This window comes from Podarcis raffonei, chromosome 12 (genome assembly GCF_027172205.1).
Source record: "Podarcis raffonei isolate rPodRaf1 chromosome 12, rPodRaf1.pri, whole genome shotgun sequence".
Classification (NCBI taxonomy): domain Eukaryota; kingdom Metazoa; phylum Chordata; class Lepidosauria; order Squamata; family Lacertidae; genus Podarcis; species Podarcis raffonei.
In genome coordinates this window covers 37,764,449-37,777,766 of record NC_070613.1, presented here as the reverse complement: position 1 = coordinate 37,777,766, position 13,318 = coordinate 37,764,449, and the positions used below count along the sequence as shown (strand labels likewise).

Below are 13,318 nucleotides of genomic sequence, written 5' to 3'. Positions count from 1 at the left end.
TAGTCAGAGAAACGTAAGCCTATCTTTAAAAATTGCTACACATTTTAGATTTGCTATTGGTACTAGCACTATCCATTCCAACTAATCTATTGACGAAAATTATATATAGAATCATAGAATCATAGAATTGGAAGAGACCACAAGGGCCATCGAGTCCAACCCCCTGCCAAGCAGGAAACACCATCAGAGCACTCCAGACATATGGTTGTCAAGCCTCTGCTTAAAGACCTCCAAAGAAGGAGACTCCACCACACTCCTTGGCAGCAAATTCCACTGTCGAACAGCTCTTACTGTCAGGAAGTTCTTCCTAATGTTTAGGTGGAATCTTCTTTCTTGTAGTTTGGATCCATTGCTCCGTGTCCGCTTCTCTGGAGCAGCAGAAAACAACCTTTCTCCCTCCTCTATGTGACATCCTTTTATATATTTGAACATGGCTATCATATCACCCCTTAACCTCCTCTTCTCCAGGCTAAACATGCCCAGCTCCCTTAGCCGTTCCTCATAAGGCATCGTTTCCAGGCCTTTGACCATTTTGGTTGCCCTCCTCTGGACACGTTCCAGTTTGTCAGTGTCCTTCTTGAACTGTGGTGCCCAGAACTGGACACAGTACTCCAGGTGAGGTCTGACCAGAGCAGAATACAGTGGCACTATTACTTCCCTTGATCTAGATGCTATACTCCTATTGATGCAGCCCAGAATTGCATTGGCTTTTTTAGCTGCCACGTCACACTGTTGGCTCATGTCAAGTTTGTGGTCAACCAAGACTCCTAGATCCTTTTCACATGTACTGCTCTCAAGCCAGGTGTCCCCCATCTTGTATTTGTGCCTCTCATTTTTTTTGCCCAAGTGCAATACTTTACATTTCTCCCTGTTAAAGTTCATCTTGTTTGTTTTGGCCCAGTTCTCTAATCTGTCAAGGTCGTTGTAGACTTCTGCTTGCCACAGTGGAAACTTGTGAGGTGTTGGCTTGCAAGGCTTCCGCTGTGCTGAACACACCACATCATCTGACGTTGCCTTTAAATGCCCATGGCAGGGTTCATATTAATGACTGGGGTGGATCTACACACAAAGAAAAAAACGCTATGGAAAATCGCATAGAAATGTTTTTGCTCTCTAGCGCCGTCTGGTGTTGCATGTTTATAACACATTCAAAACACTGTTTTTTGACTAATCCAACTGAATCTTAGGTGTGTATGTACTTGTATATTGTTTGCAAGCCCAGATGCAGGGAGCACATGGCTGGTGAGATCTGAAGAAAGAAGTGATGTGCCATTCCTGTTGCATTAGCACTGACCTATCTCTGATAATCCTAAAAAGAATAATGGTTAATCAAAAAGGATATAGCTTACTGCTGGGAGTCAAGTTTGCCTAGTCTTCCTAACTGCAGCTATCCCACCTAATTCTGTGGAATTCGAAGGTGATGTTAAATTGATTAGATCAGGCTGCTTCTGGTCTATACTATTTCATATGTGGACACCTATCTATCTTTTCATTTATTTGTAATGGGCGCTATCCAACTAGCACCCACAACATTACCCGAATGTACTCTTGCAAATGGATGTGACTGTACTTCTGCGAAATTTCCCGCGATACGGCTTTGAAGTGCCACAAAATCCTGCGAAACCAGTTTGTGCAGAGACTGCAATGGGCCACACAGCGGGACGCACAAAATAAACATCTGCTCCCTGAGAAGTAGCAGCTGTACGTTGCCCTGTGCAAGTCTCTTTGAAGGTCCTGCCTTGCCACATTCTTTTGCTTTCTTTCCAGTTCACCACTTGAGACAAAAATGCTTGGCTGCAGGTAAAATAAAAACAGCGGAAGGCCCGGGGGGATCGGGGGTAGAGCATCTGCTTTGCATACATAGAGAAGGTTCTTCATTCAGTTCCCATCATGTCCAGTTAGGGCTGGAAATGTCCACTGCCTGAAACCCTGCAGAGCCACTGCCAGCCAGAGAAGACATTACTGGACTACATGGACCTATGATCGGACTCAGTATAAAGCAGCTTCCTAACATGTTTGTTGCTGTTGTTTAGTCGTTCAGTCGTGTCCGACTCTTCGTGACCCCATGGACCAGAGTATGCCAGGCATTCCTGTCTTCCATTGCCTCCCGCAGCTTGGTCAAACTCATGCTGGTAGCTTCGAGAACACTGCCCAACCATCTCGTCCTCTGTCTTCCCCTTCTCCTTGTGCCCTCCATCTTTCCCAACATCAGGGTCTTTTCCAGGGAGTCTTCTCTTCTCATGAGGTGGCCAAAGTATTGGAGTCTCAGCTTCAGGATCTGTCCTTCCAGTGAGCACTCAGGGCTGATTTCCTTAAGAATGGATAGGTTTGGTCTTCTTGCAGTCCATGGGACTCTCAAGAGTCTCCTCCAGCACCATAATTCAAAAGCATCAATTCTTTGGCGATCAGCCTTCTTGATGGTCCAGCTCTCACTTCCATACATCACTACTGGGAAAACCATAGCTTTAACTATACGGACCTAACATGTAGGAAGCAGGTAAAACTAAAGGAAGTAAAATGTATTAAAATATACATGTCCTGTACTTAAGAAAAAGAAAAAGACAGAGACACACACCCCAACAACCCCTTTTTCAGCTTAGTTCCATCAGTATTCTAATACACATACAGAATAAGGAATATTGGTGATGACAGGCGTACAATAATATATTCTATTACCGTATTGTACTACTAATACATACTAGTTGCCTACAGCGATAACAAGACACGTATTCTAAAAGCTGTTTAATACTTTTACAACCCTGTATTCTTCTCCCTACATCCTTCGCTCACTTTTCAGTTCCTTTCCCCCATTGCTCTCCCAGACCTATTTACAGCTTCTGCTCTAACGATCTTATGTCAGTAAGTGAGCTGGTCAGTAATAAGGCAAGTAAATGAAATACATTAGAAAATTACTTTAGTCAGCAAAGATTTTTAAGCATTATGGAAGAAGCAGGTCTTCAGGGAATATACAAGTGAGAAAAGGGGTAGCTTTCTCTGCAGCCCAGACAATTTATTTCTACAATTTATTTCAAATGTGGGCATTCCGTATACAAGCATATTACCATATTTGTAGTCAACTTCTGATCCAGTAGGAGCAGACTAAAACTTACAAATGTTTGTGGTCAGCATCATGGCAACAGAGACAGATGCATGCTTAGCATTTATATGTTTCCCCATTAAATTCCTGAAGTGTTTCACTAACATTGTATTGCAAGTCTGGCATCTAATGACTGTATGAATCATGATTTGAACTAGAGATTTCAAGCTCATAAGCACATGCCCTTAAGCAGCAAACCATCGCACAATGCAATAGAAGTGAGCTGTAGGGCTTAGTTACAAGTGGAAAAGGTCAATTTTCTAGTAATTGCATGGAATTTCATAACTGGGGTGGTGGTCGTTCAGAATAGCCAAGCTGGCGGTTCTTATTCCCCAGCTAAGTATAAGCAGAGCATAAAGCACTCCAGAATTTCAGGCATGGCTTACAATGGGCTTGGCATGGCATCACCTGAACTTATGAAGGTAAGAGGATAGCATTGGGAAAGCCTAATGGCAGCAAAGGCTTAATTTTAAAGCAACCCTTGTTGCTGGGAAACCTGGTAATTGTACAATTTCATTTGGTTCAATAGACTGCAGGATGCTCCACTGCTGTTGAAAGTCTGGGAATGGTAGGATGAAATGAACACTCTCACCAGCCTTCAGTGCAACCACAGCTTTCCTTTCAAGGTATGTTTGAGAAGAGGTAAAAGGCAAAGGACCTCTGGACAGTTAAGTCCAGTCAAAGGTGACTCTGGGGTTGTGGCGCTCATCTCACTTTTCAGGCCGAGGGAGCCAGCGTTTGTCTGCAGACAGTTTTCTGGGTCATGTGGCCAGCATGACTAAACCACTTCTGGCACAATGGGACACCGTGATGGAAACCAGAGTGCACAGAAACGCTGTTTACCTTCCTGCTGCAGCGATACCTATTTATCTACAGTGGTGCCCCGCAAGACGAAATTAATCCGTTCTGCGGGTGTCTTCGTCTTGCAGGGTTTTTCGTCTTGCGGAGCACCGCTATTAAAAGCTTAGCGGATAAGCGGTAATTGACAGATAAGCGGCTTAGCGGCTATTAGCGGCTTAGCGGATAAGCGGCAATTTGCAGATAAGCGGCTTAGCGGCTTTCAGAAAAGGCAAAAAAAACGCAAGACCCCGAAAAACTTTCGTTTTGCGAGACAACCCCATAGAAAAATTCGTCTTGCTGGGCATTCGTCTAGCGGGGTACCACTGTACTTGTGCTGATATGCTTTCAAATTGCTAGGTTGGCAGAAGCTGGGAAAGAGCAATGGGAGCTCTGTGGGTTCGAACCACCAACCTTCCGATTGGCAAGCCTAAGAGGCTCAGTGGTTTAGACCACAGCGCCACGCATGTCCCTGTTTGAGAAGAGGGGAACAGCAACAGCAGATTTCATTCTCCCAAGCACTATTCCCAAGAACTAACTCTTGAGAAAACCCTGAACTTTCTCCAGGTGTTTTCTGAGAATGCTTTGAAAAACCGAGCCAATTATGAATCGAACTGGAAGGAGCTTGCACATCCCTAATTAAGTGAGTCAAAAACAGGAAATGATCAGCATGAGGTGTGTTACTGCTGTACGCTGCAGTCAAGTCTTTTGGCTAGCCTGAGGGCCAAACAACTCATTGCACACAAACACGTGTACAGAAGAACCCAGATGTCATTAAAAAAAACCCCAAACAGTTTTAGGAGAATAAGATTTGGAGCAGTGAAGCAAGTGAAAGGGAATGTGTTACTCTTCCCTTGCTCATCATTCCTCTGCTCCAAATTGTCCTGGCAGTGAATTTTCACACACCAATGGGGTTCAAGTGATTTGAATCCCAATGGGGAAAAGGCCCTTCACAAAGAGCCACAGAACAGGGAAGGGCTATGCGCATCTTTTGTCACCATTCTAAACTCCCTTTTATAATGCATGTTCAATGTGTAGCGAGCCTCTGATAGGGCGCACTGACGCACACATGCAGTGCACAACATGCTGCACATTCACGTGACAGCAGTTGCTTTAAAGAAAGGAAATCTAGCAAGCTGGTAGAGGCAGCCTGATACCAGCTTGGTCATTCGATAAGAGCCAAGTTGCTCAGACTGGAGCAGAGATGTTGCTGAGTTTGGAAATGACCACCTGTCACTACGGAAACAATAAATGACTTTGCATTATGGCTAGGGGCACCATAATCTCAGGACGTTACAAACTGAACCATTCCCCTTTAGCTTGAATGGCAACAACACCCAAGGAAGGGGAGATGCAAAAAAGAGGGTTGCTTCTTAGTAAATTGTATGCATGCCCAACTAAATATCTGGCCTGTGGTCCCTTTACGAGAAACAGTTATGATGCAGGGGGCAGATTCTGGAGAGCTGGTTCTGAGGTATGACCAGAGAAGTTTGTTACCACCCTAGGCAGGCTCTCAAGCCACTTCAAAAATCAATTTTGTTCTACCACTAGCTCAGCTTGTAGTGAGTTCCTACATAAATGGCAGAATACAGCACATGGTGTCAGGAGATTGATGGGCCATGACCGTCACGCAGAGCAATGTAAGAAATGTGCAACACAGATGCCTTACTGAGAAGAAGCTCAGTGCAAAGAATCCTGAAAATGTAGCTTACCAGTTTCATCACTTTCCAAGGCATTTGGAGACTTGGCAGAAGTCCTGCACGTAGGCACAAAACTCAAAAGGCACTAGTATAGGGTGGGAGAGACCTGGCTTGGCACCAGCACACAACATCACAAGCCAGCAGTGCAATGTGACTGCTAAACAAACTAATACAATCTCAGGTTATGTTAGCAGAAGCATGGAGCCCGGATCATGGAAAACAATAGTTCCTCTCTATTTGCATTAGTCAAGCCACATCTGGAGTACTGAGCCCAATTCTGGGCACCAATCGCACTAGGAAGAACATAGACAAAGTGGGATGGGTCCAGAGAAGGGCAACCAGGATGGAGGAACTAAATCTTAGGTGGAACAGTTCAAAGATCTGGGGACGTTTAGCCTGGAAAGAACAGATTATGAGGAGACATGATGGCATTCAAATACCTGAAAGGCTGTTATGCATAAAAAGTGGTGGTGGGGGTTGCTGCAATTTATTACCCACCCTGAGGTCCCAGGACAGGTTACAACCCTTAAAACACAACATTAAAAATAGCGCAAGGTAAAGGTAAAGGGACCCCTGACCATTAGCTCCAGCTGTGACCGACTCTGGGGTTGCGGCGCTCATCTCGCTTTATTGGCCGAGGGAGCCGGTGTGCAGCTTCCAGGTCATGTGGCCAGCATGACTAAGCCATTTCTGGCGAACCAGAGCAGCACACGGAAACGCCGTTTACCTTCCTGCCAGAGCGGTACCTATTTATCTACTTGCACTTTGATGTGCTTTCGAACTGCTAGGTTGGCAGGAGCAGGGACTGAGCAATGGGAGCTCACCCAGTTGCGGGGATTTGAACCACTGACCTTCTGATCAGCAAGCCCTACGCTCTGTGGTTTAACCCACAGCGCCACCCGCGTCCCTAAAAATAGCGCAAAGCACTACTAAAATTAAAGAAATAAGACGGGCCCTAGAAAGGTACATCTCAAGTGCCAAAAGCTGGCTGGTTCTGTTACTCCCATATGGCTAATTGAAGGATTGCATTCTCTCATACAAAGCTGCCTGGGCTATGAGTTCTTTCGGAAAGCTCTTCTCTTGGTCCCACCACCCATATTGGCATGCTTGGTAGGGACATGGGAGAAGGCCTCCTTGGCAGCTGCTCCCAGACTTTGGAACTCCATCCCTGGAGAAGCTAGACTGGCCCCCCTCTTGTCTTTTCACTGGCAGATGAATATTTTCCTGTTCCAACAAGCTTTCTGGAACTGACTGTTTTAATGAGGGGACTGTTGCTGTACTGTTTTTGTTGTGATTGTACAGTATGCTTTTAATAGAACATATGTGTGTGTGTATAGATAGCTATATATAGAGATAGAGACATGTGTAGTGCCTAACTTTTTAAAAAACCTAGGGGTTTTTTTTAGCTGTTCTTATTTTATCTGCAAGCTGCCTTGAGTCCCTGCCAGGGGAAAAGGTAGAGAGTGAATGAATAAATGAATGAATGAGTCTTCGGAGGGTGGTCAGGACTAGAACTACTGAGTGAATATTGCATGGAAGCAGATTTCAGGGAAACATTAAAATTAACTTCTTAATGGTAACAGCTGATTGTCCGAGCAACACTTGCAAAGTGGTGGGCTCTTTCTGTGGAAATATTAAGCAGAGGTTGCTCAGCTGTCAGCCAAGAATGCTATAACTGCATCCTCCACTACAGTTCTTGCATGAAGCAAAGGCTTGGACTAGAAGACCTCCGTGGTCCCTTCCAACTCTTACGATTCTACAATTCTGCATGGTATTTCAGCTAGGAACTCCTTGTGGATAAAGCTTTGCATCTAATTTAAGTTTTTTAAAAAGCAACCCTTTCCTTCATGCCTCTCCCCCTATCTGTTGCTTCTGGAAGGTTAGTTTCAAGGAGAGGGAAGGAGAAAGGCATACTGGGTGGTTGTGACTTCTGTGAGCCCCCAGATAACATTCAGAAAGAACTACAATGGTACCTCTGGTTACGAACTCAATTCGTTCTGGAGGTCTGTTCTTAACCTGAGGTACCACTTTAACTAATGGGGCCTCCTGCTGCCGCCGCGATGCTGGCACATGATTTTTGTTCTCATCCTGAGGTAAAGTTCTTAGCCTGAGGTACTACTTCCGGGTTAGCAGAGTCTGTAACCCAAAGTGTTTGTAACCCAAGGTGTTTGTAATCAGAGGTACCACTGTATTACAAAGTGAGTCTCAGGGAACTGAGTCATCTCCGGATCAGAGTCTTGAGGATTTATAGGATCAGGTGAAATGCAATTGACTGGTCCTCTGCGTCACCTGACCATTATGGAAGGGTAAAGGTAAAGTTAAAGGGACCCCTGACCATTAGGTCCAGTCGTGACCGACTCTGGGGTTCCGGCGCTCATCTCGCTTTATTGGCCGAGGGAGCTGGCGTATGGAAGGGTAAGTCCCTGTAATTCCTTGTGGCTAACAGCATTGTTGCTGTCTAACTGATTTCATGTGTTTCAATTGTACTTTTTTCGTACTGCCATGTTTGCTGTCCTGGGTTCCTTTGGAGGAAGAGCAACATAAAACAACAACCACCATCACAGCAGATAGCAGCCCAGTGGTAACAGTGGCTCAGAGCCTAAGACAGTTGTGTCTAGCTGCCACAGTTCCCAATTTGAGACCAATGGTGCTTTGCAATCTAGTCTCAGTCTGCTCTCAGACTGGTCTCCAGCCCAACAATCTGTGTTTGTAATGTCACTATACATGAGAAATAACGTAAAAACAACATGGCATCTGAACTAGGGCGCAAGGGTAGCATGTGTGGGTGACAACAGTATTTGTAGATTAGAGGCAAATCCAACAAGCTCTAAAGCTGACAGGCATGGCATCTGGATTCAGTCTTTGAAAACTTATCCTGTATATTCCACGCTTTCAAATTCTTCATTTTGAATGTGGCTTTCTCCAGCACTAAATATATGATTGACATCCTATTCAATGTTCCTTTGGAAGTGGGGGGGAAACAACAACCAGGTTCCCAGAAACTTGTCTTGAATTAATGGTCCAACTACAACCAAAGTTAAGAAAAAGGCAACACTTTCAACATGAAGGTCCACTGCAGTTTTTGCCTTGCCACATGGTAAAATGAATGAGGCTTACACACACACACACACACACACACACACACACACACACACACTAAGTTCTTGACAACAGATTGGCAGCATCCTTTTTCTGTTTCAGCAGTACATATAATTAAAACATATACACCATGTGATCTCCTAAGTCTCTAATGACAGACTGTTGTGTTAGCAAGAACAATAAAACGAGCTTTTAAGGGCTGTTCTTTAGAATCATGCCAGGACCTGCCCTTGGAGTAAATCTCTTTTTTTCCCTCTGCCTGCACTCCTGCGCCAGGGATTTTGTGCTGCACCTTTAGTCAATCAACACACTCTTTGTCGCATCTGTTGGTTCCATTTCTGTTTCTCTGACTTTTATGTCCAGTTAATAAGCACCTACGCAATAGCAGTGGCTTAGACAGGTCACCCCACCCATTTCAAAGCAGCAATTCCAAAACCAATGCTTCTTGGCTTTGGCAGGTGGTTAGCGAATGTGGAGCAAGAAGAAATCCCAGCAACCACGTGCAATGCAATCCTACACATGTCCACCTGGATGCAATGGGACTTATTCTCAGGTAAGTGTATATAAGATTATTGTTGCTCTATTCTAATTTCATGCCACAAGGCAGGCAACCCTATACTTAGAAATCCCTTACAGATGCCTTTCTAGTCTCTTAAAACCCACTGGTGATTCTTCCACGCCTTCTCTAGATAGCTTTTAACCTTACTAAAATTGTTATTTTAAAAAGATAAATTTGACTTGGAACTTAAGCATCTCCTCCCACGATTCCTCTTATCAGTGCTCGCTTCCTTTAGGTTCCTCAAATCATACACAATGCCCTTCCAAAGTCTCCCATGTTAGGTCCCCTGCCCTCCTCCCACCCCCAAATTCCAGTTTCTGATACTCACGGTATGATTTCCATATTGGGGGCTGATACTCTTCAGCATCTAAAATAGTGACAAAAGAAAAAAAACAGTCAACCAAAAGCTCAGTGAACCTTTCGGCATATAACTCCTATACAGAATTGAAGAGAACTAGATGTTACCATTAAATTTAGCGCAATGTACGATATCGCCTCCCCGCAATATTTGTCATTTCATAGGAGTTGTGTAGGTACCCGGTCACAGATAATAATAATAATAATAATAATAATAATAATAATAATAATAATAATTTATTATTTATACCCCGCCCATCTTTCAACAAAATATTAAAATACAGTAATGCATCAAACATTAAAAGCTTCCCTAAACAGGGCTGCCTTCAGATGTCTTCTGAAAGTCTGGTTGTTGTTCTCTTTGACATCTGGTGGGAGGGCGTTCCACAGGGCGGGTGGCACTACCGAGAAGGCCCTCTGCCTGGTTCCCTGTAATAAGAAATTTAACTGGGAGAGGATCCTGTGCGTCAGAGTATGAAACCTAAACCTCCTCTGTCCATTTCCCTCATGTGTCCGAGGAAAGAACGGGGTGGAGAGCATGAAGGCCCATGGATACAGAGAAACTACCCTGCAAAATAGGGGAAACTGTGTACTGGCTGAACATCCCTCCAATACACAGAAGGTAGAAGCAGTGCCCCTTCTCACAGTGTAATGATGCAGGTTGCTGTGAGGGCTCCCTGTGGGCCACAAATCCTGAAATCGTTTGGGGGTTTTTTAACCAGGGCATACTCCACGATACACCTGTGAAGTACAACTATACCTGTGAAGTACAACTACCTTTGTATACAAACACCAAACACTTTATTTTACCTATTGACTCTGTTATTATTCGGAATACGTGAGTCGACGTATATGGAGCAGAAAGAATGTCACAGGCAAATACCAATACCAACAGTATTGTACCTATAGCGGATGAGCATGCCTTGTTTTGATGACCACATCCTGTCCATGAACCCAAGGTCATAGACATCAGGGGGAAGGTGGGACAGGCCACAGAACGCAGATTGGACGAACATTTAAACTTCTGTAGCTGCTCACATTTACATTCATGCATAAGCACCCAGTTAACTTTGCTTCAGCAAAGGTGGCCATTTATTTCTGCTATGGCATCGTATAGGCTGCTTCTGCAACGTGTATCATTATAATGATAAATACAATGACCGAGTAGACTGTATCATTAATCTAGAGACAATATGCAGGTTAATTAAAACAATCTGATGTTTTCTATTCCTATGCTACTTATGGTAATGAAAAATCCAAACACATTTCCTGAGCTCACACATATTTGTGCATTATATATACCTACATACACAGTCGGTATGCCGTGCAAGTGATTAACTACAGTGCGCTTTTAAAAATGAGACTATGCATTTGAGGCAATAAACTCTAGCAATATATAGATACATTTATCATCTACTCCTCCACACAATTCTCCAACCACTTAACTCTCAAAACAATCACTTTAACACTAGGCCGCTCTGGCTGAGGCTTTCTACATTTCTTATAGTCAATGTCTAACATAATTCTGTTTCCCTAATATTGGGATGTATCATTAACTTGCAAAATGGATATACTTAAAATAAATGCAGAGTTAACCATATTTCATCAATAATTCTAAATGCTATACACTGCAAGCTTGATTGCATCTGGTGTTGCTACTGTTCATTCAGCTGATCTTACGTTTATCATTATGGCTTCTTTCTATACAAATAAGCTGTTTCACAGCAATTTTTAATCCCGTTTTTTGCATCTATCCTTCAAAGTAAGGACGGATGGCCAGAAATGACCTCTCCCCCCCTCTCCCAATACCCAAGTCTGTGCCGTTGGGTGCTTATTAAATTATCTTATTAACATCAGCTTTGATCATAGTAACTAGATAATCCTTGGGATAATACTGTATGTACTGGTATGTAAAGACAAGTGCGCTGACACATTGTAGAAGTAAAACACTTGTTTTCCGTTGCAGTACTACTGTGCAATCCACACTTTCATTTGCAATCTTACTTCAGGAAACAAGCTAAGTACAATCTTATTATGAAGCCGAAAGAGGTAGCCTTTTTAAGCTAATGAGCATTAAAAGGAAGACGGAATTTTATGAGACTCCCACATTCCTATTAAAGTAAACATGTGGGAAACTAATAAAAAAAGGGCTGGTTTGATGAGCAAATAGTTGGAAGAGTTTTATCTGTATTTTCATATTCTGCTGCAACAGAATATCAAGACTAATGCAGACTATTGGAAAGCTATGTTTGTGAAGATTTGCAACTGTGACACGAATAAACTTTCTGTAAAGCAAAAAACAGAACTGCACATAGACAGCTGATACTAAGATGGGAATAGTGACAAATGACACAACTTAATTCTGTTACTATCTTGTTGTGATATATTATTTTTATTATCGTAAGCAGCCTTGAGAATACTTAGAATGAAGGGCAGCACAGAAAACTGCTCCATGTCGCTGCCATTGATGCCAAGAGTAGGCGGTACCACAATGCTCAGTAGTAATGAACACATCAGGCAAATGGTGGCATCTGACACCCTCTTACTTGGAACCTGAACTTACTTCAGAGTAAGCACGAATAGGCTATACGGGTTGATAAATGTGCAGCGTGTGTGAATGCTGAGTGCAAGTGGTATGTAAATGACACACACTTGGACTATTGCAATGCACTCTACGTGGGGCTACCTTTGAAGGTGACCCGGAAACTACAACTAATCCAGAATGTGGCAGCTAAGCTGGTGACTGGGAGTGGCCGCTGAGACCATGTTAACACCAGTCCTGAAAGACCTACACTGGCTCCCAGTACGTTTCCAAGCACAATTCAAAGTGTTGGTGCTGACCTTTAAAGCCCTAAACGGCCTCAGCCCAGTATACCTGAAGGAGCATCTCCACCTCCATCGTTCAGCCCGGACACTGAGGTCCAGCTCCGAGGGCCTTCTGGCGGTTTCCTCACTGAGAGAAGTGAGGTTACAGGGAACCTGGCAGAGGGCCTTCTCGGTAGTGGCGCCTTCCCTCCCATCAGATGTCAAGGAAATAAACAACTATCTGACTTTTAGAAGACAACTGAAGGCAGCCCTGTTTACGGAAGTTTTTAATGTTGATGTTTTATTGTGTTTTTAATATTCTGTTGGGAGCCATCCAGAGTGGCTGGGGAAACCCAGCCAGGTAGGAGGGGTGTAAATAATAAATTATATTATTATTATTATTATTATTATTATTATTATTATTAATTTATGAATGTATAGGTATGCATATGCATCCTTGTTGAAGCTGTCTAATTTTAACATTGCTGGTCTGTCCCTCATTGGCATGCATCCACCATCTGTCTCCAACTGTTCACCTTCACACTTCATGATGTTTAGCACTGCAAACACCAGCATACGCACAGTCCTGATTACTATGTGTATGTGTGTGGAATGGTTTCAGATAAAGTATTAAAGGGAAAAGAAAAAAAGCACAGAGATGTCCACAGATACCTGCTTATTATTTCCCATCCACTTCAAAATGCTCTGAATTAGCATACAGTGGCATTTGCTTTGAAAGGCAATTATATTCTGAACAATTAAATCATAAGTGAATTGTTTGTTTTACACTGTGTACTGAACCACTTACCAATTACTGGTGTTTACTATCCCAGTCTTATCGGGACAATCAGTGCAATACATTAA

General features: G+C 43.4%; 1 protein-coding gene across 2 annotated transcripts in view; it reads right to left on the bottom strand.

Annotated features, from left to right (window-relative positions):
* CHN2 (chimerin 2) overlaps window positions 1-13,318 on the bottom strand; it is a 151,164-nt gene that overhangs the window by 88,234 nt on the left and 49,612 nt on the right. The window contains exon 2 of one of the 2 annotated variants that reach the window (XM_053359573.1): window positions 9,621-9,659. In XM_053359573.1, coding sequence (XP_053215548.1) covers window positions 9,621-9,659 — 39 coding nt within the window. Of the gene's footprint in view, window positions 1-1,536; window positions 1,775-9,620; window positions 9,660-13,318 lie in introns of those variants that run through there. The other variant, XM_053359572.1, reaches the window with a different exon arrangement.